Here is a 23,831-nt window from a genome sequence, read left to right as displayed (position 1 = left end):
CATTCTCCTATGATGGAGACAGAATCAAAGGCACAAAATGTGGTCCTGCTGACAGGGCAATTTCTCATTCCACTGGGAGTGGTGAAACCTGGTGAGATTGCAGAACATTTTTGTTTTCTTGTACAAAGTAGGAGGTTTCTTGGACTGTTTGGGTGTCTGAAGCTAGTTGCCAGGTTCCCAGGATCCTCTAACATGAGTGCACTCTAGAGAATAAGGAAGGGCTGGGAAAGTATTGTCAGGGAAGTGTTGACTTTGTGATGTGAAGTTATCACTATTAAGCCCTTATTTGTGAGTTGTCATTTTTCAAGGCCTCAGCCAGTTTGAAGTCCAGTTCACTGCATGAGCTTTCCCACAGGAGAACCAGATTGTGCAAAACCCAATTGTAGCTCATCCATGAATCTTACCCAGATCTCTTGCTCTAACTCACATCAATACTGTTGCTGCTAGGAAGGAAAGCTTTAGGAACAGCAAGAAAGTGACTCAGAAGTCTGGGCTTATTCAACTTTTCCACAAAGAGGGGAAGAGAAGCTGGCTCCTACCTTGGGGTTATTAGCAATGGCTGTTGCCTTTTTGTTCCATAGACCAGTTATTCTACCTTTCCCACTGTACGGTGCTTGAAGACATGCATAAACCTGGCAGCCCAAAGTTCTTTCTGCCTTTCTCTCTTTTTTTTTTTTTTTAAAGCAGAACTTGTTTATCATGAGATTCAAGAATATAAAAACTGATTTTTAAATATCAGCACATGTATTATGCATGTTTGTGTGTAAGGCACATGTGTTTACATATGTATTATGTAAGTGTGCCATTCCTCTTTGACTATATTTGCATTTACTTTGAATGTATCATATGTGTGTGCTGCATGGAATAATAAACCTCACTTTCCACTAATACCCCCTAGATCCTTTCAAGGGCTCAGCTTGAGAGCAAGCTTTTCATTCTTTGTGTCAGTCAGTCAGTCAATCAACAAGTATTTATAAAGTATTTATTATGTGTAAAGCAGTTCTGGGGATACAGAGAAAGGCAAAAGCAGCTTCTTCTAAGAAGCTTACATTCTAGTATCTCTCTGAAATTATTTTTAAAATTTGTTTTATATTTACACATCTGCATAGATGTTGTTCCCTAATACTCCCTTTCCCCCAAGCAAATTTATTGTAAACTCTATGAGTTCAGGGACTATCTCACTTTTGATTTTTGTGTCCCAGCTACCTGATACACAGTAGTACTTAATGAATGTTTGCAAATTGCTCAAAGGGAAGATTTGGGTTCTGTGTTCCAGAGCAGATCCCATAACTGCCTATCTCAGGATACTTCTGGTGGCAGACTGCGTGGTGAGCAGGGACAACTAGACCCTCACCCAATCCCACCTCACATCTTCTCTCCTGCAGGCTGAGGTGTGCTCCGGGACGGTGGCAGATGTAATCCAGTCAGTTGTGAACGGTGCTGATGGCTGCATATTCTGCTTTGGCCACGTCAGGCTTGGTGAGCACCCAGTTTCCTTCCGTTAATGACTCCGTCAGTCTGATAATTACATGCTGTCAGCTCCCAGAACAATAAAGCTGGAGACTGGAAAGAGATGGAGATTTCTTCTTAATTAGCTTTGCAAACTTCCCAGGTTTATTCCTGCAGCATTAAAACCTTCAACTTTAATGGGGAAGGAGGCTGAATAATGAAACTGAGGAGCTCAGGGGGCTTTGAGGGGGTCAATGTGCTGGGCCCTGTTTTGTGGAATAATTGTAAAATTATCATGGTTCAAAATCCTGATTTTGCCACATTGACCTGTTGTGGCCTTGACCCCTTTCCCCTCAGCTTCACTTCCATCCTGCCACCATCATCATAAGCATTATCCTCATCACTCTAGCTGATCTTTACATGGCGCTTTAATTTTGTAAAATGTTTAACATGTTATCTCACTAAATCCTCAAAGATAAACTCGATGAGACAGGTACTAGAATTATTTTTACTCCCATTTCACAGATGAGAAAACTAAAGCTCAGGACCTCTGAGTGCTTAATAATTATTTGTAATATTGAATTGAATTAAGAGATTTGCCTATAATCTTACAGCTAGGTATTAAAGGCAAGATTTGAAAATGAGGTTTCTCAATTTTCTCTGGTCATTTTTCCATTTTAATATGTTGCCTCAATTGTAAAATGAGATGACCTAGAGAAGGAATTTTACATTTTTTATGCTGTGGACCTTTTTTGACAGTATAGTGAGCCAATAGATACTTTCTTAGAATAATATTTTAAATGCATAAAGTAAAATATAATTATAAAAGAAAACAATCACATTGAAATAAAGATGTAGTTTTTTCCCATCAAAGTTCAAAACCCCCTGAAATCTAAGAACTCCAAGACAAGATGGTCTTTAAAGGCTCCTTCTAACTCTAAAATTTCCTATCTCTATGATCAGAAAGACCAGATGAGTTTGGAAATTAATATGTGAAGAGACTGAGTTAGAAGGAAAGGTGTGATTAATGAATACTTATAAACCCTGGACCCTGACCTCTCTTGGGAATAGGATAAGGTCACTGAAGAAGATGGTGATGTGGTGGATAAAATACTTTCCCTGAATTCAAGAGGACCTGAATTCAAATCCATTTTCAGACCCTGTTTGGCTATGTGATCCTGAGCAAGTTACTTCATCTTTATTTGCCTCAGTCTGCCTAACTGTAAAATGGGATAATAAAATACTTGCTTCCCAGAGTTGTAGTGTGGATCAAATGAGATAATATTTATAAAAGTGCTTAGCACAGTGCCCCTCAAATAAAGGACATTAAAAAAGTGCTTATTCCTCTTTAATGACTGGAGTTGTGATCAAAACAGACCTGGATTTAATCAGATGATTAAGGGCTCAGTCTCCACCTGGGATCAAAGGACAAAAGGGCTAGCTGCATTTGAGTTGAGTGTTTTCTCCCTCACAGCACGGGGGCTAGTATAGCTGGTATCCTGAGGATGGGGTTCCTTCAGTTCCTGTTTCCATTCCCCATCACTTGACAATAACTTTTTTCTTGTCGCTCCCTATAGGAAAGTCATATACTATGATTGGGAAGGATCATTCCACCCAGAGCTTGGGGATTGTGCCCTGTGCCATTTCTTGGTTGTTTAAGCTGATCAATGAGAGGAAAGAGAAGACGGGAACCCGGTTCTCTGTGCGCGTTTCTGCTGTAGAGATTAGCGGCAAAGATGAAAACCTCAAGGATTTGTTGGGTGACGTTGCCAGCGGCAGCCTTCAAGATGGCCAGTCTCCTGGGGTTTACCTTCGAGAAGATCCTGTTTGTGGGACACAGGTATAAAAAAGCAGCATGGCAGACACCAGCCAAGCCAAACTCTTCTCCCTCTTGCCTTCCTTTTAATCTGAGGATGATTAAGACAGTTTCTAAGGTAGCTTAAAAAGAAAAAAAGATACAGCCTTTAATTTTTAATCCCCTCTCCCTGGTTGTACATATTTGTTTCTCTGATAGCCCTTGAGACTTAATCTGTCTGACAAAAAATGCCAGTCAGCCCTTTCTCTAATGAGCTGCTTCCTCTTTGGTTTTCAGCTTCAGAACCAGAGTGAGCTTCGGGCCCCAAGTGCAGAGAAAGCTGCCTTCTTCCTGGATGCAGCCCTGGCTGCCCGGAGCACCAGTAGAGCTGACTGTGATGAAGAGGACCGAAGGAATTCACACATGCTGTTCACCCTCCATATCTACCAGTACCGGATGGAGAAGTGTGGCAAAGGAGGAAGTAGGTCTCCCTTCCTTCTTTTCCTCCCTCTCTCCTCCCATTTTTTGGATTTTCTTCTAAAGTTTAGAACCTTCTATAAGATTTCCACAAGTGTCTGGTTGCTATAAATGCTTAGAATGCTACAAAGTCCTCATGGTTGTACTTGTAGGTGCACATTGAGCATGAGACAGAGAGAGAGAGAGAGAGAGAGAGAGAGAGAGAGAGAGAGAGAGAGAGAGAGAGAGAGAGAGAGAGAGAGAGAGAGAGTCTTCCTCTCTCCTTATCATTCCCCCTCCCTTCTCCTTCCCTTTCCCCTCCTCCTCCCTTTCAATTTCCTTCCTTCAATTCCTCTCTCTCTGTATCTGTCTCTCTGTCTCTTTCTCTTTCTCTCCCCTCTGTCTCTCCATCCATCTATTGATCTCTTTATCTCTTTAACCATCTTTCTATCCATCGATTAATCCAATAATCTTTCCTTGTATTAGAATTTCAACAAACTTAACCTCTCAGAATAATCAGACCAAACACTGGGACTTGGAATTCTCTTGGTCATGGACAAAGTTTGGATTTGAAGGGAATCCTTATAGTAGGACTTGATCTCTATTCTAGAGCTGATACTCTTGACCATTATCATTTTATCCGCCTCAAAACTGTAGCCAAGTCCTGATTGAGGCCTCCAAGGGTGCATCTCTCAGTATCTGAAGAGAGGCTGGGAGCTTGAACTGTGCTAGATACATGGGATGCCATCTGCCCGATCCTTTGTTTAGACAAAGATCTGGGTTCGACTAATGTTCAGTTCCATCCATTTGCCAATCTGAGAGCAAAACCTGAGACTCACTCTTGGTTTTAGTGAAGTGTCATTTAGTTCTGTTTTGCTGTTGTTCAGTTGTTCAGTCGTGTCTGACTTGTGATGACTCCATTAGGGGTTTTCTTGGCAAAGATACTGGAGTGGTTTGCCATTTCCTTCTCTGAGGAAACTGAGGCAAACAGGGCTAAATGACTTGTCCAGGATCACACAGCTAGTAAGTATCAGAGGCTGAATCTGAACTTGGGTTTTCCTGAGTTCTGCTAATGTTGCTTTTTATTTGTTATTCTTATCCAGGTGGGGCCAGTAGTCCTCAGTTTTGAGGAGAACTGGTTCAGAGTCGTATTCAGAATTTTTCTGTTTCCTGGGGTAACATCTTTTCTTTCTTTTGCTTCAGTGTCAGGTGGACGTAGCCGTTTGCACCTCATCGACTTGGGGAGTTGTGAAAAAGTGCTGAGCAAAAACCGGGAAGCTGGTGGTTCCCTCTGCCTGTCTCTGTCTGCTTTGGGCAATGTGATCTTGGCCTTAATCAATGGTGCAAAACATGTGCCATACAAGTGAGTGACTGACTCTAAAAACCTTATATGCTGGTCAGTTTTTTACCACGGACCCATCTGTAGGCCTTGGTTTTCAGTATAATAATAGTACCTTGTTCTTTTTATGGATCTGTCAGCTAATAAGGGCTTAACATGCACCTACTATGTGCCATTTGTGTCAAGCATCAGAGATGCAAAGAAAGAAAGATGACCTCAAAGAGCTTACAACCTAAGAGAGACAACAAGCAGACAAATATGTATAAGCAAGTTATTTATAAGATAAATAGCAAATAATATTAAGAGAGATTGGAAAGGGCTTCCTGTAGAAAATGGATTATGATCTTAACAAAGTGAGTTTCTCTTTCACAGATCCTATCCCTCCTTCATCTCTTATCTTATTTGATTGATATTTATGTTTTTTTTTTAAATAAATTCTCCATAGAATATCTAATCTCATCTGGTTCTTTGGATATTTTGTGTATATTGGTATTGCCCTCATGTTGTAAGAATGATAGCTCACATTTCTGTTGGGCTTTAAGATTCACAAAGTGCTTCTCCTAACAACAATCCCATTAGTAGCAAAGGAATTCTTATCCTCATTATAAAGTTAAGGAAACTGAGGAACCCATTGTCTTCTGGTCCACTATTCCTTCTATGCCAATAGTTCCTATTATTTTTTTGTTCTTCCATCCCTTTTCAACAACAAAAGCAAAAAATGTATTGTGAACCCCAGGGTAATTTAATATATTACTCAGATTTTTAAAGATTTATTTATTAAGTGCTTTCAATAACTACAGTAAAAACTTTTGCCCCCCAAAGCTTTAAATAAAAATTTGCATTATATAATTATAAAATCTAAAATTGTATCCTACCTTTGATTATGAAAATTCTAAATATGCAATGATAAAACTATTTATAAAATAATTTTAAATATTTCATGAGGCTATTCTGTAAGAATTAAAAGAAATATTCCAACAAGATTTTATATGCCTACTAATATGCAACATTGCACATTCAATTTCATTTTACAAATTTTGGGCGAGGTGCCATTAACATTTTTTTTTCATTGTGAATGTCTTGTACCTTAAACCACTGCACTGTATTCCATGCTGATCTAGGCAAAAGCTCTAGCATTTAAAATTGGCTTTCAGCTTCTTGAGAATGCGCATTTCTCAAATTTGCATGTTTCTTTTGGACAGGTTTGTGTAGTTTGTAACCAGGTGGAATTGTACAGTGGGGATAAAGTTCCACTGGCGTATAATTGCATACTTACAGACCTTCCCAGAGCACATACATTCTCATTTATAAGGACTAAACATGGCATTGAAACCCATGAGCATCTTGTACTTGGTAAGACCCAGATGAGACAGAAAGTTTGTGCTCATGGAAGTTTCAGTAAGTGACCTGCCCTAGTCATCTACATTGGGCCCAGATGGACCTACTTTATTTTGCACACTCTTCCCTCCTACCAAAAGGTTTAAAGAATCAAGAGATTCCTGAGTTTGGGTCCTGCCTCTTCCTCTAATTCAGTTTGTGGCCTTTAGTCAAGTAAGCATGTTTTTCTTATCTGGGCCTCAGTTTCCCCATCTGTAAAATGAGATTAAGTTAAGAGTCTTTCCAGGTTTAGGATTCTCTCATGCTGTCTGCTGTATAAATAGGCACTAAATGTAGGAAAATTTGAGCTTGAAATGTAACCCTTTTGGCCCTTCAGATTCTTCATGTGATTTGGTTTAGCTTGGCCTGTTGAGTCTCAGGACATTCAAAATCTGAGTGCTGTTGCCCTGTGTTTAATCATTGCTAACAGTTCATGTTAAAAGGATCGGAACACTTTAGAGGGCTCTAAACTCTATATAAGCCATGATGTGACAACTTATAAAATATCGGAGCTGTTTAGTCTTCTGCTGCCTTGATGAAAGGAAGTATCATGTCTGGGATTAGGTAGGAGGAGACTGTTTTGCTGCCCCAGATTACGTCTGGATTTCAGGACCAGGCTTTACCTCTTAGGGAGAACATGGATAAACTGGAGCATGTCCAGAGGAGGACAGGGAAGGTGGGGACGGGACTGGAGGGAATGCCACATGAGGATAGATCGAAGGAACTCAGGGAGGGTTAGCTTGATAAAGACAAGACTTAGGGGAGATGTGATGACTGCCTTTACATATATAAAAGGGTGTCATGAAAAAGAGTGATTGGGCTTGTTCTGTTTGGCCCCAAAAGGTAGAGCTGGGAGCAATGAGTAGGTGGGAAGATGTGCAGAGGGACAAATTTAGGCTTGGTGTAAAGAAAAAAAAATCCTGACTGTAGCTGTCTAAAGTGGGAATGTGATGTCTCAGGAAGATAGTAAATTTCCCTTCACCAGAGGCATTCAGGCAGAAGTTTGATGAAGTCTGCTTGAGGATATTATAGAAAGGGATTGTTCTTGTTCATGTGTGGGTTGGGTTAGAAGACTTCCAGGGTCCCTTCGCACCTTGAGATCCTATGACTCACAGTGTGCTTTAGGCAAGTAATGGATTTTCTGATCTTCCCAGGCCTCTTGCAAATGAGTGCTGAATGCTATCCAAAGTAATTTTTCAGATTTTTAGTTTAGACTTATAAGAAAGCTCAGGGGGATGCATGGAAGGAATGAGATCTTGGGAAATTCTAGGTTCACTTAAAATTTTATGTTTATTCTAAAGAAGTTGAGAAACATGAGGGAGAAACAGGTTTTACTACCTTCTCACTGCTTCAGTTAGTATTAATAATAACAATAATAATATATAGCACTTATTATGTGCCAGGCACTGTGCTAATTGCTTTATAATTATTATTTCACTTGATCATCACAACAACCTTGGATGATAATGATTCCCATTTTGTAGATGAGGAAATTATGGCAAGCAAAGTTTAAGGTTCTTATTCTGGATAACCCAACTAGGAAGGATCTGAGATCCTCCTGTCTTCAGACCTGGTACTCTCCTTCACCACCCAGCTACTGTTAAATTAGGCAGATGGTGACATGGGGCTCCTTGTTCTCACGTGCTCTACACTAGTTCCATCTCTGGTCCAATTCAGGCATCTATTACTTTCTGGCTTTGTGCCTGTTTTGGTTGGACTTTGATTAGCTTATGGGAAAGTGTGAAGAAGAGAATTTCATTTCTGTCTTTGACCCTGTAGTCACTTTTGTGATCTTTGACAAATCACTTTGACGTTACTTTAGTCTAGCTATAAAATGATAGGGGTGGACTTGATTATCTTTAGAGGGTGGGTTCAGGAGGGTGTGTGCCTCCCCAGTACAGAATATAGGTGGTTTTGAGGGTTGGCAGCCCTAACCCTTTGTGGCTCTGAGGTCAGTAGGGGAGGAGTAATCATCATCTCTAGCCTGTAATTTCTAAGAGCCCTTCTCAAAATTCATGATGAGATTAGCAATATCAGCCCTTTCTAATGATTGAAGTTTGCCAAGTACTTTCTTTCCAAGAAATCTACGAAGTTCAGTAGAACAAGTGATTTGTTCATGGTCACATAATTATCAGGTAGAACAAATAGTAGAACTCTATGGGATCAGTGGAATAGGTGATTTGCTATTGTCACATAGTTATTTAGTAGAACAAGTAGAACTCTATGGGGTCAATAGAACAAGTGATTTGCTCTTGGTCACATAGTTATTCAGTAGAACAAGTAGAAATCTATGAGGTCAACAAAACATGTGATTCATTCATAGTTACATAATTATAAGATAGAACAAATAATAGAAAACTATGGGTAGTAGAACATGGTCACATAGTTATTAGGTGTCAGTTCTGGGCCTAGAACTCAGTTCTTTTAAGTCCCAGGTCTAATATTTCCCTTGCCTTCCCATAGAGACAGTTAAGTGATATGATGGATAGAGCACTGGACTTGAAGTCAGGAAAGCTCAAGTTCAAATTCTGGTTCAGACAATTACGAGCTGTATGAGCCTAATTTCTTCAACATTTCTCTGGATCTCAGGAAAATGACAGTCCTTTCCAACTCTAGATCTGTTATCCTGTTACATGAATGCAGATAAGTTCACAGTGGGCATTTAATGATTAATTATCAAATTGGGAGGCAGGAGGGATTCAGAGATGGAAAAGTCACTTCTAGTTAAATAAGTGGAGATAAGCAAGGCCTTGAAATTGACTTTCCTTACTTCCTGCAGAGACAACAAACTGACGATGCTCCTAAGGGAATCACTAGGCAACATCAACTGCAGGACCACCATGATCGCCCACATCTCAGACTCCCCAGCCAACTATGCAGAGACCCTCACCACGGTGCAACTTGCTTCCCGTATCCACCGAATGAGGAAGAAGAAGTCCAAGGTGCGTTAACCCCTTGAGCTGGGACTCATCCAGTCACAATCATCACAACAGCAGATGTATATCTAGCCCCTTCATAGTTTAGAGAAACATCTTCCTATTTTACAGGTGGAAAAGCAGTTGAATTAGAATTAGGAAGATCTGGGATCAAATTCTACTCATATTTAAAAGATGGGCAGTTTACTATTAAATTTTTCTGGTTTAATAGTAAGTTTTCTCATTTGCAGAATGAAAGGGTTGGGCTTGGTGACTTCTAAGTCCTATAGCCATGATATGACTTCTCACAATGCTGGAAGGTTATTATAGCAAGTATTATTCTCTTCTTACTTCAGTTTATTATCCATTTTGTTTTTTGCAATTGGGGTTAAATGACTTGCCCAAAGTCACACAGTTAGCAAGTGACTGAGGCTGGATTTGAACTCAGAGCCTCCTGATTCCAGGGCTAGTGCTCTATCTACTGTACTATTTCACTGCCTCTTTTATCCTTAATTCCATCACTGTAAGAAATCTTCTTGGTGAGGAACCCCTTCTATCAAGGCATATGTCAACTCATTCTAAAGTTCGTAGCTGTAGAGCCTTGTCTGGGGGCACTGATAGGTTAAATTACTTGCCCAAGGTCACACATAATCAAGATGTATCAGAGTTAAAACTTGAACGCAGATTTTCCTGTGGCTGTTAGAAAGTCACCCAATGGGTCTTGGAGCTGGGTTTTGACTTTAGGCCTTCTGATTCCCATGCCCACTCCCTGCTTGTCCCAGTACATCAAGCTCCTTCTCCATGTAAACCGTCTGTGTGAATGTCCCTCTTGGAAGGGACTGTGTGATAACCTGAAGCTTTTATCTTCTGAGGTTTTAAAGGGTTGACCTCTCTAGCTCCATAGAAGCACAACCAATTTTCCCCCATGCTCCTCAAATTCCAAACTCAGTGTTGATCTGATCTGTTTAGGATGACAGAACACTGTATGCCAGGGTCAAGGCACCTTGGAATGTAGGTCTTTAGAAATGGAAGATCCCTTAAGATCTACTACCTTTAAGTAGTAGAGGGAAGGGACTTTGCAAGTCATAGATATGGAATGGTGATCAGAACTTAGAACATTAGAGCTGAAAGGGACTTTGAATGCCATCTAGGAGCAACTAACTTCCTTATTTTCAGATGGGAAGACAGGCTTATAGAGATGCAAGTTTGGAAGGTCTTGAGCATGTTTGGACTCCGGTAGTGCAGAAGTCAGGATAGCTTCCTCAAGCTAATATCAGTGAAGCTGAGACTTGAACTGATGGGGGCATTTTCCTTGTGTTTTAGTATGCATCCAGCTCTTCAGGAGGAGAGAGTTCCTGTGAGGAAGGCCGGGTCCGGAGGCCCCCACACCTGAGGCCTTTTCACCCTCGCACAGTGGCCTTGGATCCCGACCTTCCTGGCCTGGGTCTCTCCAGTGACCCCGATTATTCCTCAAGCAGCGAGCAGTCCTGTGACACCGTCATCTACGTGGGACCCAATGGGGCCGCCCTGTCTGACCGGGAGCTCACAGACAATGAGGGCCCACCCGAGTTTGTGCCTATCATCCCATCGCTCAATAGGAAGCGGGGCAAGGATGGGCTGGGTGGCCCCTGGAGCTCCGACAAGGACCACTTCAAGTGTAATACATTTGCTGAGCTGCAGGAGAGACTGGAGTGCATTGATGGGAGTGAGGAGCCCACTCGCTTTGGTGGGGCTGACTCTGCTGGGGTAGCGAATGGCAGTGCAGAAACTGTCCTGGCCAAGTCAGCCAAGGAGAAACCACCCTCCCCGTTGAGGGGGTGCAAGAAGCCTGCGTTGCTGGAGACAGCCTCCCCCAAAAAGGGGCCTGGCCTCCACTTCTCAGCAGGAACCCCCCGTAATGGAAACAGTCCCTCCCAGAGCCAAGTGGATACCCCCAATCCTGTGACTAGAGGGGATGGGAAAAAATCAGACATGGTCTCAGATGTTGGGAGAGATACAACTATATACTCTTCCAGGTCCTGTAAGCCAGAGGTGACTAAGAGCCCAGACTGTGGCACTGCCACAGAGCCAGTTGTCAAAGACAAGGCTGTGTATGGGAAGCGACCCCTGCCCAGCCCAGCACCCCCACCCCCTCAGCAGAAGGACCTGACGCCTCTCAGCAACATGTATTCCAAACTGGATGACAATGGTGTCCGGACACCCCCACTGGGAATGAGTAAACAGAGAGTGGGCTCTGGGGAGGTTCCCCCTGCCCAGGGAGCATCCTCCCCGCCTTCCACCAGCACGCTGGAGGTACACAGCTTCCATTCAGCTTTCCGGGGTAAATGCTTTGACCGGGACATCCTGACGACCACAGTGACCCTGCAGCAGCCGGTGGAGCTGAACGGGGAGGATGAGCTGGTGTTCACAGTGGTTGAGGAGCTGTCCATCAGCGGCATGGTGGACTCAGGGCGGCCCACCAGCATCATCAGTTTCAACAGTGACTGCTCCCTTCAGGCCCTGGCCTCCGGCTCCCGACCAGTCAGCATCATCAGCAGCATCAATGATGAGTTTGACGCCTACACGTCTCAGGCATCCGGCGTGAACATTGACATAGTCCTGCCTTTCTCGGAGGGAGCCTTTCCCTCCGGGAGCCGCCGCTCCTCCATCAGCTCCTGGCTAAGCGAGGTCAGCCTCTGCACCATGGATGGCGAGCTCATGCCCCCTGCGGAGGTCCTCACCACTTCATCTCCTTTGGCGGGCGATCCCCCTGGGGAGAGCTTCACCTTGGACTCTCCCGGCGTCACTCTCACTTTCACCCCAGGGAACCTCAAGAACTCCTTGAATGACAGCGGGCTTTGTGTCTCAGAGCTAGACAGCTTGGAGAGCACGAGCTCCAGAAAGATGTCACCAGCCACTGCCAAGACTCCTCAGTCCTTGGGACCCACCAAAGCTGCCCCCACGCCAGGTGTCTCCAGGATCCCCAACCAGCCCAAGAGAGCAGGGAGGGGCGGGAATCCACAAGTGACCCACAAGATGCAAACCATCCATTCTAGTCTTCCACGGACTCTGAGAACTACTACCTCAACCCCCAACTACATGGGTGCCATGCACCGTAGCCATGAATTGCCCAGTCCAGGTGGGCTATTTGGTGACCCATGGCTAGTGCGAGTGGATGTCCCTCCAGACACCCACTCCACAGACCCACTGTCCTCTCCTAGCACCCCTCCGTCAGGTATTGACTCCTTAAACACGCCATGCAGGGAGGCCACGGGGTACAGGCCCCCCAAGTCCCAGACAATGTTGGCCTGTTCCCAGCGGGTGGTGGACGGATGTGAAATGTCTTGCAAATCAGCCGGGGACCATGCTAGGAAGCCAGAGGTCATGACCCAAATCCCGCCCTTGAGGAGAGGGGCCACCACTCTGGGTGTGATGCCAGTGGCTCGAGGCGGAGATAGCCCCGCTGAGGCCCTGGCCCGAGCCAGTCCTGACTCTGCCTTGACCACCAGCAGCCTGAAGACCTCGATGGGGAAGAAGAGTGGCCCTCAGAAGTCGAGTCTCTTACCTAGGCCCAGTGGGGCAGGGCCCCCTGCTCCCCCAGTCCGGAAATCGAGCCTCGAGCAAAAAAGCGGGATTTCTCCAGGGAGGGGAGGCGCAGACTCTGCAAGAGCCGCTGCCTCCAAAGGGGAAGAAGAGGCGGAACCGCGGCCCAGGCCCGCCGCGGGCTGGGCTCCAGAGAGCCTGAAAGGCAAAGCCAACGTTAAGGGTGAGCATTCTTTGCCCAAGAGCACATCCAGCCTGAAGGCGAGGGCCGCCAAGCCCGAGGGCGTCCATCGTTATGGGAGTCACATGTCTCTGGAGCGATGTGAAGGCCTAGGGGCGGGGGGAGCCAAGGCCGATGGCGGCGGCGGCAGCACCGGGAGGCAGGGGCGGGCTGTGCCTCGCTTGGGTGTGCCCCCCGCGACCCCCGCTCCTGCGTCTCCAACGTCCTACACGACCCCCTCCAAAGGCGGATCGGCCAGAGGCGTAGCAGGCGCGAAGTCGCCGGCCGGCGGAAGCAAGAGCCGGAACCTGTTGGCCGGGGGGTCCCGGTCTCTCGGCTCCTCGGCGAAGTCACTGAGTCAGCAGCCTGCCGGAAAGAGCGCGGGTGCCCCCGCCAATGGCAAGGTGGCCCCGCGAACCATGCCCGGGGTCAACGGCAAGCCCGGCCGGGGAACCATCATGGGCACCAAGCAGGCGATGAGGGCTGCCAACAGCCGCGTGAACGAACTGGCCTCCGGGAGCTCCGGCAAAGGCGGCCATGCCCGAAGCTCTGCAGACTCGGACAGCGGCAACGACAGCGGCGTGAATCTGGGCGACGAGAAGCCGCCCGTGCCCGCCCTGCCCTCCCCCTACAGCAAGATCACGGCCCCCCGGCGGCCTCAGCGCTACAGCAGCGGGCACGGCAGCGACAACAGCAGCGTGCTGAGCGGGGAGCTGCCGCCGGCCATGGGGCGCACGGCCCTCTTCTACCACAGCGGCGGCAGCAGCGGCTACGAGAGCATGATCCGGGACAGCGAGGCCACGGGCAGCGCCTCGTCCACCCACGACTCCATGAGCGAGAGTGGCCTGTCGTCCCCTGGGGGCCGGATGAGGAGCCTCAAGTCTCCCAAGAAAAGGTCGACAGGTGAGGAACAAAGCAGCTTTCCCGGGGTGGGGGTCAGGGAGCCTGGAGCTACGGCCCGGGCTTTCTCGGCGCTCTGGGCAGGGGTGGAGAAGCAGAGAGAGGAACGGGAGGGCTACAAGCCCCGACACCAGTGGTTTTCCCGAACCCGTAGGAGAGGTTGGGCAGAGGCCCAGTCTTTGCATATCCTAACATTCGGGGCAGCCTGGAGTGCCCCAGTCCCCTCTGGGCCCGGGTAGTCCCAGACAGCCTCTGCCTCCTAGTCTTTGATGTGAAGTAAGAGTAGAGCCCAAAGCTGGGCTCGTAGTTCCGGGCAGGTGCCTTGGCCAAACCCTGAGTGACAAAAGCTACGTCCAACTCCGCCCCTCCCCCGCCTCGCTCTCAGTCCTCTCCTCCCCGAGTGGAGCTGTAGGCAGCCTTGGGCAGACCTAGTACTCACTCTCGGCGGGATCCCAAAAAGCCAGCAACAGTTGGCCCAGAACGGAACAAGGCAGTTAGTACCCTGATACGGACACTGGCAAGTGACTTCGTCTCTCTGAGCCTCAGTTTTCACATCTATCAAGTGGGCATAATCAGACCTCACAGTACATGAGGAAAAAAGGAATGTAAAATGCTTTGTAGACCACAATAATTTAGATAAATGCATGTTAACCATTTTTGTTATCTGTATTTTATAAATGAGAAAGCTGAGACTTGCAAAATCATGGAACATATATCAGAACTGGAAGGGGCATAGAAATCACTGTCATTTGCAAAATGGGGAAACTGAAGCCAGTAGAGGGGATAGTGCGAAACAAAATAACCGCAGTAGCTAGCATTTGTATAGCATTATCCTCAATACTTGGAGAAGGTGCTATTATTATACCCATTCTATAGGTGAAAAAATAGGCTTACTAAGGTTAAGTGACTTTCCCAGAGTCATCCTCCAGACTGAGTTTTAACTTTTTCTAGTTTTTCAAGTTTTGAGGCTAAATTTGAACCCCATTTTTAAGCCCATCATTGTAGCTACTGCACCCCCCAGCTACTGTATTTGGAATCAGAAGGGGATTCAGATTTTCGTTCAGCTGTTTGCTGTCTATATGGTCTTTTTTTAAAAATTTTTTTATTTTATTTTATAATTATAAATTTTTTTTGACAGTATATATGCATGAGCATTTTTATAACATTATCCCTTGTATTCATTTTTCCGAATTTTCCCCTCCCTCCCTCTACTCCCTCCCCCCGATGGCAGGTAATCCCATACATTTTACATGTGTTACAATATAACCTAGATACAATATATGTGTGTAAATACCATTTTCTTGTTGCACATTAATTATTAGATTCCGAAGGTATAAGTAACCTGGGTAGATAGACAGTAGTGCTAACAATTTACATTCACTTCCCAGTGTTCCTTCTCTGGGTGTAGTTGTTTCTGTCCATCATTGATCAACTGGAAGTGAGTTGGATCTTCTTTATGTTGATGTCTATGTGGTCTTAAAGAAGTCACTGTCTGGAACAATTAGGTGGTGCGGTGGATAGAGCGCAGGCCCTAAAGTCAGGAGGAACTGAGTTCAAGTCTAGGTCTAGCACTTTTTTTTTTTTTTTTTTTTTTTTTTTTTTTTTAAACACAGATAACTGTGTAACCCTAGCCAATTGCCTCCAACCCCCCCCCCAAAAAAAAAAAAAAGTTATCCTCTCTACCTCTATTTGCTTATCTGTAAGGTAAAAAGGATGAGTTAATTTATTTCAAAGGTTTCTTCTAGCTCAAAATTTTATATTTGTATAATCCTTGCCTAAAGTCACCAGATTAGTCAGTGATGAGAACACTTAGGGAGAAGGGGAATGGGAATGAGGTGGGAGAGGGGCAGAGTTGAATGTTGCTTTTGTGAATCTGTGAAAGTTTTTATACTTTCTATCCAGCACTATCTTTACAGACTCATGCTGCTTTCACCAGGTCCTTTTGCAACAGGGAATCTGACAAATGGATTTTTAAGGGGGATGGGGAGGAAGGGAGGAGTAGGTATTACTCTCTTCAGACTCAGTTCTAAGCATGGGGTCACAGAACTTCAGTCTCAGAGAGATCTCATCCACTGTTGTTATTAGAAAAAATACCCCCCCTCTGCACCATTCCTGAGAAGTAATCATCCAACCAGCCCTGGGAAAATCACTTGAGGCAGCTTATTCTTCTTTGGATCAAATATTCTTAAGAAATTATTCTTTTTGTTGTTCAATTGTTACAGGCATGTTTATCCCATTTGGGGTTTCTTTGGCAAAGATATTAGAGTGATTAGTTCATTTTTAAACTAATGTTACATTTGAGGAAACTGAGGCAAACAGAATTAAGAGATTTACTGAGGATCACGTGGCTGAGGCCAGATTTGCACTCACAAAGAGGATTCTTCCTGATTCCAGGCCCACTGTAACACCCTGATTATTCTTTACATCAAGCTAAATCTGCTTTCTGAAACTTTTCCCATTGCTCCTACTTCAATATTCTGGTGCCAAACAGAACTAATTTAATTTCTCTTCCTCATGACAACCCTTCAGCCATATGAAGATCAGGCTACCCTATGTCTATTCCTTTTTTGTGCAAAATTTTCCTCAGCCCAATTTCACACCATTCCTTTATGGCCCAATCTTTAGTCCTCCCTCCATCCAGCCACTTTCTTCTAGAAATACCATGGTTTATACACTCTCTTCCTGTTACTATCTTGGGGCACCCACCAGTAGGGAGGGGAAGTTGAGAATGGGCTAGTTCATTTTCCAATGCAGAAGTCCAGCCTCAGTGAACTAATCTGCCTGGTTTGTCTGGAGCTTTGTGGGCAGGGCTTCTGAGTCCCTCCTGTGGGCGGGAAATAAATCAAGCTAACGTGAGCTCCCTTCCCACTTAAGCCTCCCCCACAAATCAATATTAACGGCCCTGTAAAGTTGCACACGAATCGAGGAGGGTATTACTCACTGATGGATTCGATTTTGTTTTTAGCCCCAGGAAATACTTGTGAGGTCTTTAAAGATGACAAACTATTTCTTTTCCAACAAGGGCTGTCTGTTATCAGTAAATGGGTTCTCTTATTTTGAATGTTTAATGCCTAAACCTGCTAATATTTTCCCATCAATCAATTATTCAATCAACAATCATTTATTGAACACCTACTATGTAATGGATGCTGTGCTTGGTATACAAAGAAAAAGAATGCTACAATCCCTATTCTTAAGGAATTTAACTTCCAGTGTGGGACACAAGCAAATGTATAAGAATATACAGACTAAATATTAATGAAATAAGTAAAATATTTTTTTTAAAAAAGATACACAATTGGAGGAATCAAGAAAAATTTCATGTAGAAGGTGATGTCTGAGCTTTGTCTTATGAGGAAGAGGTTTCATTATATGTGTGAGAAATAGAAGATCAGTTTGGCTGGATCAAGTTAGGTAGATATTTTGGGACCAGGTTATTATATTTTATTCTAGAGGGAATAGGGAGCCACTGCAGTTTCTTAGTAAAGAAGTAATGTCATAGATCTACATTTAAGGAAAATCACATTAGCCGCAATGTATAGGACAGACAAGAGAAAGGAGAGTTGAGGTGGAGAGACTAATTCTCAATGGCACTTGCAAAAATCTAGGCCAAAGGTGCTTTGGGCCTGAAACTAAGGTGATAGCTATGTTGAGTAGAGAGGAGGGGTCAGATGATAGAAGTTGAGGTCAAATTGGCTAGAATTAGCAATTGTTTGGGTGTGAGGAGTCAAGGAGAACACTGAGATTACAAACCTCAGAAATTGAAAAAAAATGATGGTGCCTTTGATGGAATTAGGGAAATTAAGAAAGGATGGTGCATTTGGGAGGAGGGGTGAGTACAATTTTGAAAATGTTGCATTTGAGAGTTCTCTGGTACCTCCATTTTGAATACACCAACTGAAGATCCCATTAATTAAAAATTAATGTGTAAAAATGATGATTAAATTTACAGGAATTGGTAAGGATAACAGAGTAAGGAAGGAAGAAATTGGAGAGAGAGAAAGAAGGAAAAGGGTTCAGGACAAGCATTCAGTAACTCCCATAGTTAGGAGTAATGAAATGGATAAGGAGCCAGCTAAAGTGACTGGAAAGGAGATATTAAGTAAGAGGGAAACTAGAGAAAAAAATGGAGAAAATTCAGTGGAGAGAATATCTAGGAGGAGAGGGTAACCAATTGTATCCAATGTAGCTGATATGTTGGGAACGATTGATAACAGTGGAGACCAGTTGCAATTGAGGATTGTGGACAGCACCTTATCGCAAAGAAGTAGGGGCGATGAGTATAGATGTTCTAGAAATCTGATTAAGGGAGAACAGGAATAAGATTGAAGGAATGGTATGATCCACTGAAGATTTTTTAAAGAGTGGTGGAGATAGGAACATTGGAGAGGATGGGATTATATAGAAGGGTTGGTCTTGACAAGAAGTTTCACTTAATTATCAGAGAATGGGGAAGAAATAAGAGGGTGATGATATGAAAAGAAGGGACGAAGGGGGAGTTTACATCAAATGACCTCAATTTTTTCAGGAAAGTAATAGGTCCCCAGTTGAGAAATGGGATGGGAACTACTTAAAAAAAGAAAAGAAAAGTACATGATAATTTCTTTATATAATTGAAAGGAATAGCAAATTGTGCATAGTAGATTTGGCATATCATGTACCATCAACTTAAGAAAAATCATACTATGCTTTGTTTTAATCCATAAATTAAAAAATTTAAAATAAAGAAATGAAGGATGAGATTAATGCACCTGAGCTTCTAATCAAGCACTGTTACTTATCACCATTGTTAAGTAGTCCACGTTCTGCTCTTAACTGAGGAGGAAAATGTGTTAAAGTTGTATGTGTCCGCCTTTGCTGGCAGACTTTGGGAGCTTCACTTACGGGACTGGTGCATTTATTTGCAGGTCTGCAGCGGCGGCGCCTGGTTCCGACTCCACTGCCTGATGCTGCAGCCTTGGGCAGGAAGCCCAGTGCTGCCGGGCAGTGGGTGGACTTGCCGCCTTTGCCTGGTACTTTGAAGGAGCCTTTTGAAATCAAAGTGTATGAGATTGACGACGTGGAGCGCCTGCAGAGGCATCGGCGGGAGGAGCCCGAGGTCAGCCCGCCCCTCTCGCGCGGCCCCTTTCTGTCAGAACCCCTTTGGTCCAGGTCCCTGAGGGAGGAAGGGGTTCAATTGGAAATGGTCATGCAATTAGAGCTACTGGCATGATTAATTTTCACTGTTTTGCATGTTTAGATCCCCTGAACAGGGAAACATCATTATAGGCCACAATTAATTGTGTTTAACCTGACGGAGAACATGAGTGGAGAATGTGCATGCACTCATTAGGACGAGGTCTCTCAGAGCCCTGCTGCCGCAGACTTTGTTTGTTTAGAAGCTTTTAAGTCCCCCTTAATAGCTTCCGTGCAGAGCAAGGTCATTCACCCTTAGTTATGGCATCCCCACGTTGGTGGGGAGGGGGAGGGGACTATTATTGGGAAAGTAATTTAGCCCCAATGCCTACTTCCTTCTGATGGAGTTTTTCCTTTTTTTCCTCTCTCTTTTTCCCTCTAGCCTTTCCAAGATGTGGAAAAGGTAAATAGCATGTTCCCCTCTCACACTGATGTAGGTAGGGTTCCTCACAGATTATAGAAACCCAGAATCTTAGAATTAGAAGAACCTTAGTGATGGCCTATAGGGATACCTTTCTTGAGAACTCTGCCTCATTTTTTCATTTTCTTTCTTCTCCCCTCCTCTCCTTTTCCCTCCCTTTCCTTTCCTTCCTTTCTCTCTCCCTTTTTCTTCCCCTCCCTACCTTTCCCTTCCCTTCTCTTTCCCCTTCCTTTTCCCTTCCCTATCCTTTCCCCTTCTTCTTCCCTTTCCTTTCCTTGCTTCCTTCCTTTTCATCCCTTTCTCCTTCCCTTCTCCCTCCATTTTCCTTCCCTTCCTTTTCTTCCCTTTCTCCTTCCCTTCTCCCTCCATTTTCCTTCCCTTCCTTTTCTTCCCTTTCTCCTTCCCTTCTCCCTCCATTTTCCTTCCCTTCCTTTTTCCTTCCCTATCCCTTCCCCTTCTTTTTCCCTTCCCTTTCTTTTTCCCTTCCCTTTCCTTGCTTCCTTCCTTTTCTTCCCTTTTCTTTCCTTTCCTTTTCTTTTTTCCTTCCCTCCCTCCCTCCTTGCCTCTTTTCCTTCCACTTTACTCATCCATTTATTTATTTGGTTTGTTCATTCATTCATTTATCCATTATTCATTCATTCATTCATTTGTTCTATCAATCAGAGGAAACTGAAGCCCAGGGAAGGAAAGGGGTTTTGCCTACAGTCACCCAAGTCATCTACAAACATTTAGATAGCATTTATCATAAGAATTGTGCTAAGAACTTTACTAATATTTCATTTGATCCTTACAACCTTGTAAGGTAGGAGTGTTATTATCCTTATTATTACACTTGAAGGAACTGAGACAAACAGGTTAAGTTACTAGCCCTGAGTCACATAGCTCATAAGTATTGAGGCATGATTTGAATTCAAGTCTTCCTTTTTGAGCCCAGCATTCTTATTCATTGCTTCTCCAGCTGTTGAATATAATGGGGAAGAAAACCTATTAGAATTTTTTAATCCAGGAGCCAAGGTTTGAACTGTGGGTCTCATTACTTATTAACTGTGTTATTCTGGGCAGGACTGAATGAATGATCTTTAGGTCCCTTCCTACTCTTACCTGCCTGGGACTATAGCTGTAGCCTAAACCCAGGTTTCTGGGAATTCTCTCTGTTTCCCAAAGGGCCTGATGTATTTTAATGCCAAGCTGAAGGTCCTGGAAAGGAGACATCAGCGAATCAAGGAGGTGGAAGCCAAGCATGAACTCCTGAAGGAGGAACTGGAGGAGACCAAGAACCGGCTGATGATGGATCCAAACAAATGGAGAGAAGAATGTAAGTTGGAATAACATCCTTCTGCTGTTTTGCTCCCTGTATTTTGGAGCCTCCTAAAAAGCTCAGTAGTTGCAGGGACAAGAACAATGCTCATGTTCTGGGGTGCTCAGTATGAAGCTACAAATTCTTGCTCTCAAGGGGCTTACATTTTGATAGGGGACTTACAATGGGGTGTTGGAAAACAGGAGTTGCAGATGAGAGTAGAGACACATGGTGATGAGATGATACTGAAGGAATTGGTATGGAAGCTTGCTTTTCTACAAGGCAAAGAAGTTCACCTGTCAAACCTGGAAGAAAAAGTCCAGATTTCCAATAAGTGTGAATATATTCACAGGAGTGAAGACTCTGTAGGAAGAAATACAAAAACACAGTCATTGCCCTCAGACATGTTGTATAACATGCAAGTAACTATGCACATATAAAATCTCTACTGTTAATGAAGTAGTCTCAGGGAAGTAGGAGGGGAGAGGATAAATACAACTAGGAAAGATCTCCTGATGTAAGTGGGAGAACCAACTTTTGAAGGAAGTCAGGGAAGCTAGGATGCAGAGATGAGGAGGAAGAGAGTTCCAGGATCAGGGACAGCTACTGAAAGATGGAGGAGCCTCAGATGTTTATTGAATATGTGGATGACAAGATCAATTTGACAGCTGAGTGAAGGATGGATTATAGTGGAGGGAGGAAGATCTTCTTAGAGGCTATCTGGAGACTCAATGTTCTGGTTCTGACTCTCATTATAATTTTGGTTTGCAGTTGAAGTGGACCCAGAATTGGATAAAGAATCTGAGGAATACCTGGAGGCTCTTGAACAAGCTACGGAGGACCTCGAGCACTGTGTGAACCTGTGCAAAGCCCATGTCATGATAGTCACCTGCTTTGACATTGGTGTGTCAGATATACAGGAAGTGGAAGTTTGAGAGCAGACGAGAAAGGACAGGATGGGACAAGAATGGGATGGGAAAGGGATGAGACAAGGGAAGGAACAGAAAACAGAATCCAGGGTGATGCCTGGTTGTTGCAACGCCACAAGGAAGTGACAAGGGGAACTGGAATGTTGAGGTGAAAGGAACAGTGGGGTGGGAAAGTGGGAGGGAGAGAGGGGATGGATGTGGGCAAGGAACTAGAATGTTTCACAATCAACATGGTGCCTCATTCAAGACCAAACTGTACAGAGAGTGAGAATGAACCATGCCTGACTGACGGACAAATGGACGGACGGACGGACGGACAGACAGACAGGAACTGAGGATTAAGAACACCAACAGACATTCCCCTAGCAATGCCAAGTGCCTTTCATGTTAATTGGATTTTTTTTCCCCTTTGGTGCTAGAAATTTGGAAGCCAGCAGCCGCCCAGGTATCAGCTGTTTTCCTATAGAACCTTTGATAATTGTATCATGTATTTCTGACCCCATGTAAAAACATAGTAATAAGAGCAATAAGCACATGACTATTTCCTACTGGCCTTGCCTTCTGGTTCCCTAGAAAAATGATTTGATGTAGCAAAATTTAAATGGCCAGACTTGGGGTTCAGATTGAAAATCTTTTTTATGAGTGTTTTTATCATTCCAAAGGGCATAGAGTGAGCTCTGACAAGGACTAGTTTTCATTCCCTCCTCAGAGCAGAACTAAGACTGGCTTTTATTTCTAGTTTTTTTTTTTTTTTATTAAAAGTTTCTTGCCATCCTTATCTGATGCCTCATTGTGGTGTGGAGGTAACCCCTGGGCTTTTGAAGCCTGTGTGTGAAGAGCTAGCCAAGCTAGAAAAACTTTGAATACCAGCCTCCATGCCAGTCTCCAGACTGAAGATAAGCCCAGTGAAGGCCAGGGCTTCCCCAGAGGATCAGCCACTAGAGAATGGAATGTTTTTTTTGGGTGGGGTGGGATGTGTGCACAGCAACTCATAAAGACTGTCATCTAAAATTGTGGGAGAGGTTGGGAACTGTGTTGTTGAAGGACCCACATGGACAAAAATAAATGTGGAGATTGAAGTATATTTGGGGCCAAGGAGGACTGTTAACTATGGAATGAGCTCATCGGGGTTGAATTTAACCTCATTTTCTACAAACCTGTTCTTCCCCCTTCGGGAAAGCAGTGGCCAAGGGCTTAGCAAAAAGCACCACGAGCCTTCTTCAATGGCAGGAATAGAGCCTCCAATTTCTTACCAAAACAAACCAGCAAAAAAAAAAAAAAAGTTGGGGGGAAGAGTTTTGTAAATGTTTCATTAGGTTCATATTTTTCTATCGTTTTGACCATGAAGCCAATATTTGCATCAAAAACTTTGAAGTCAAAAAAACAACTTTTTCCCAGTTTTTGTAATGATGAATGAATGCTCAGGACATGAATGGGATCTACGGCTGCATGAATTTGTGCTGAGGATGGAGGGGGGAAGGGAGGTAGTGGGAGGGAAAGAGGCTGATCCAGGGGTCCCCTGGGGGGGTCCTCTGGGCCAATCAATTGTTGCCAAATGAGGAAAAAAAGGAAAAAGAAAAAAATATCTTTTCCCAGGGTTGAATACTGTATGTAAGCTCCCATTTCATACGAATCATATTTTCTGACCATTTTGATTTATAGGGGTTTTATGAGCCTTTGTATAAATGTGTATGATAACATGGCATCCCCACTTTTACTTGTGAATAAAAGATACATCTATTGTTAATTTTTCTTTTTAATGAATTTTTTGCTTTCAAAAACGTAACAAAGTCTTGTGCAACATATGCTGCCTCCTTACAAATAATTAATCAAGAAACATTTATTTCATGCATTCTCTGTGCAGGGAACTGAGCATATAAGGATAAAAATGAAATGAATCCTGCCCTCAAGAGGTTTCTATGAAGAAGTAATGACTGGGAAGCAATAACTACTATGGAAAGAGGGAAGGAAGAAGAGAAAGAGGGATGGAAGTAGGAGAGGGAGAAGGAGAGATAAGAGAGAGGAGAGAAGGGGGG

General features: G+C 44.0%; 1 protein-coding gene and 1 long non-coding RNA gene across 4 annotated transcripts in view; one reads left to right on the top strand and one right to left on the bottom strand.

The window, feature by feature from the left end:
• The window catches only part of LOC141556629 (uncharacterized), a 32,542-nt gene extending 19,584 nt beyond the window's left edge, over positions 1–12,958 (bottom strand). The window contains exons 1-2 of the long non-coding RNA XR_012486585.1: positions 12,876–12,958; positions 1,365–1,563 (exon numbers count right to left, since the gene is read on the bottom strand). This is a non-coding gene — a long non-coding RNA (uncharacterized LOC141556629). The remainder of the gene's footprint in view (positions 1–1,364; positions 1,564–12,875) is intronic.
• Positions 1–23,542, top strand: part of KIF26A (kinesin family member 26A) — a 170,619-nt gene extending 147,077 nt beyond the window's left edge. For 2 of the 3 annotated variants that reach the window (XM_074291054.1, XM_074291056.1), the window contains exons 7-16: positions 1,386–1,479; positions 3,027–3,289; positions 3,542–3,725; positions 4,904–5,063; positions 9,196–9,358; positions 10,655–13,976; positions 18,881–19,071; positions 19,531–19,551; positions 20,734–20,884; positions 21,638–23,542. In XM_074291054.1, coding sequence (XP_074147155.1) covers positions 1,386–1,479; positions 3,027–3,289; positions 3,542–3,725; positions 4,904–5,063; positions 9,196–9,358; positions 10,655–13,976; positions 18,881–19,071; positions 19,531–19,551; positions 20,734–20,884; positions 21,638–21,801 — 4,713 coding nt within the window. In that variant the 3' untranslated portion in view covers positions 21,802–23,542. The remainder of the gene's footprint in view (positions 1–1,385; positions 1,480–3,026; positions 3,290–3,541; positions 3,726–4,903; positions 5,064–9,195; positions 9,359–10,654; positions 13,977–18,880; positions 19,072–19,530; positions 19,552–20,733; positions 20,885–21,637) is intronic. The other variant, XM_074291055.1, reaches the window with a different exon arrangement.
• Positions 23,543–23,831: the final 289 nt, after the last annotated feature.

The sequence above is a fragment of the Sminthopsis crassicaudata genome, chromosome 2 (assembly GCF_048593235.1).
Source record: "Sminthopsis crassicaudata isolate SCR6 chromosome 2, ASM4859323v1, whole genome shotgun sequence".
NCBI classification, from domain to species: Eukaryota; Metazoa; Chordata; class Mammalia; order Dasyuromorphia; family Dasyuridae; genus Sminthopsis; species Sminthopsis crassicaudata.
Note: the sequence above shows the minus strand (reverse complement) of the source record. Positions and strands in the feature narration are given on the sequence as shown.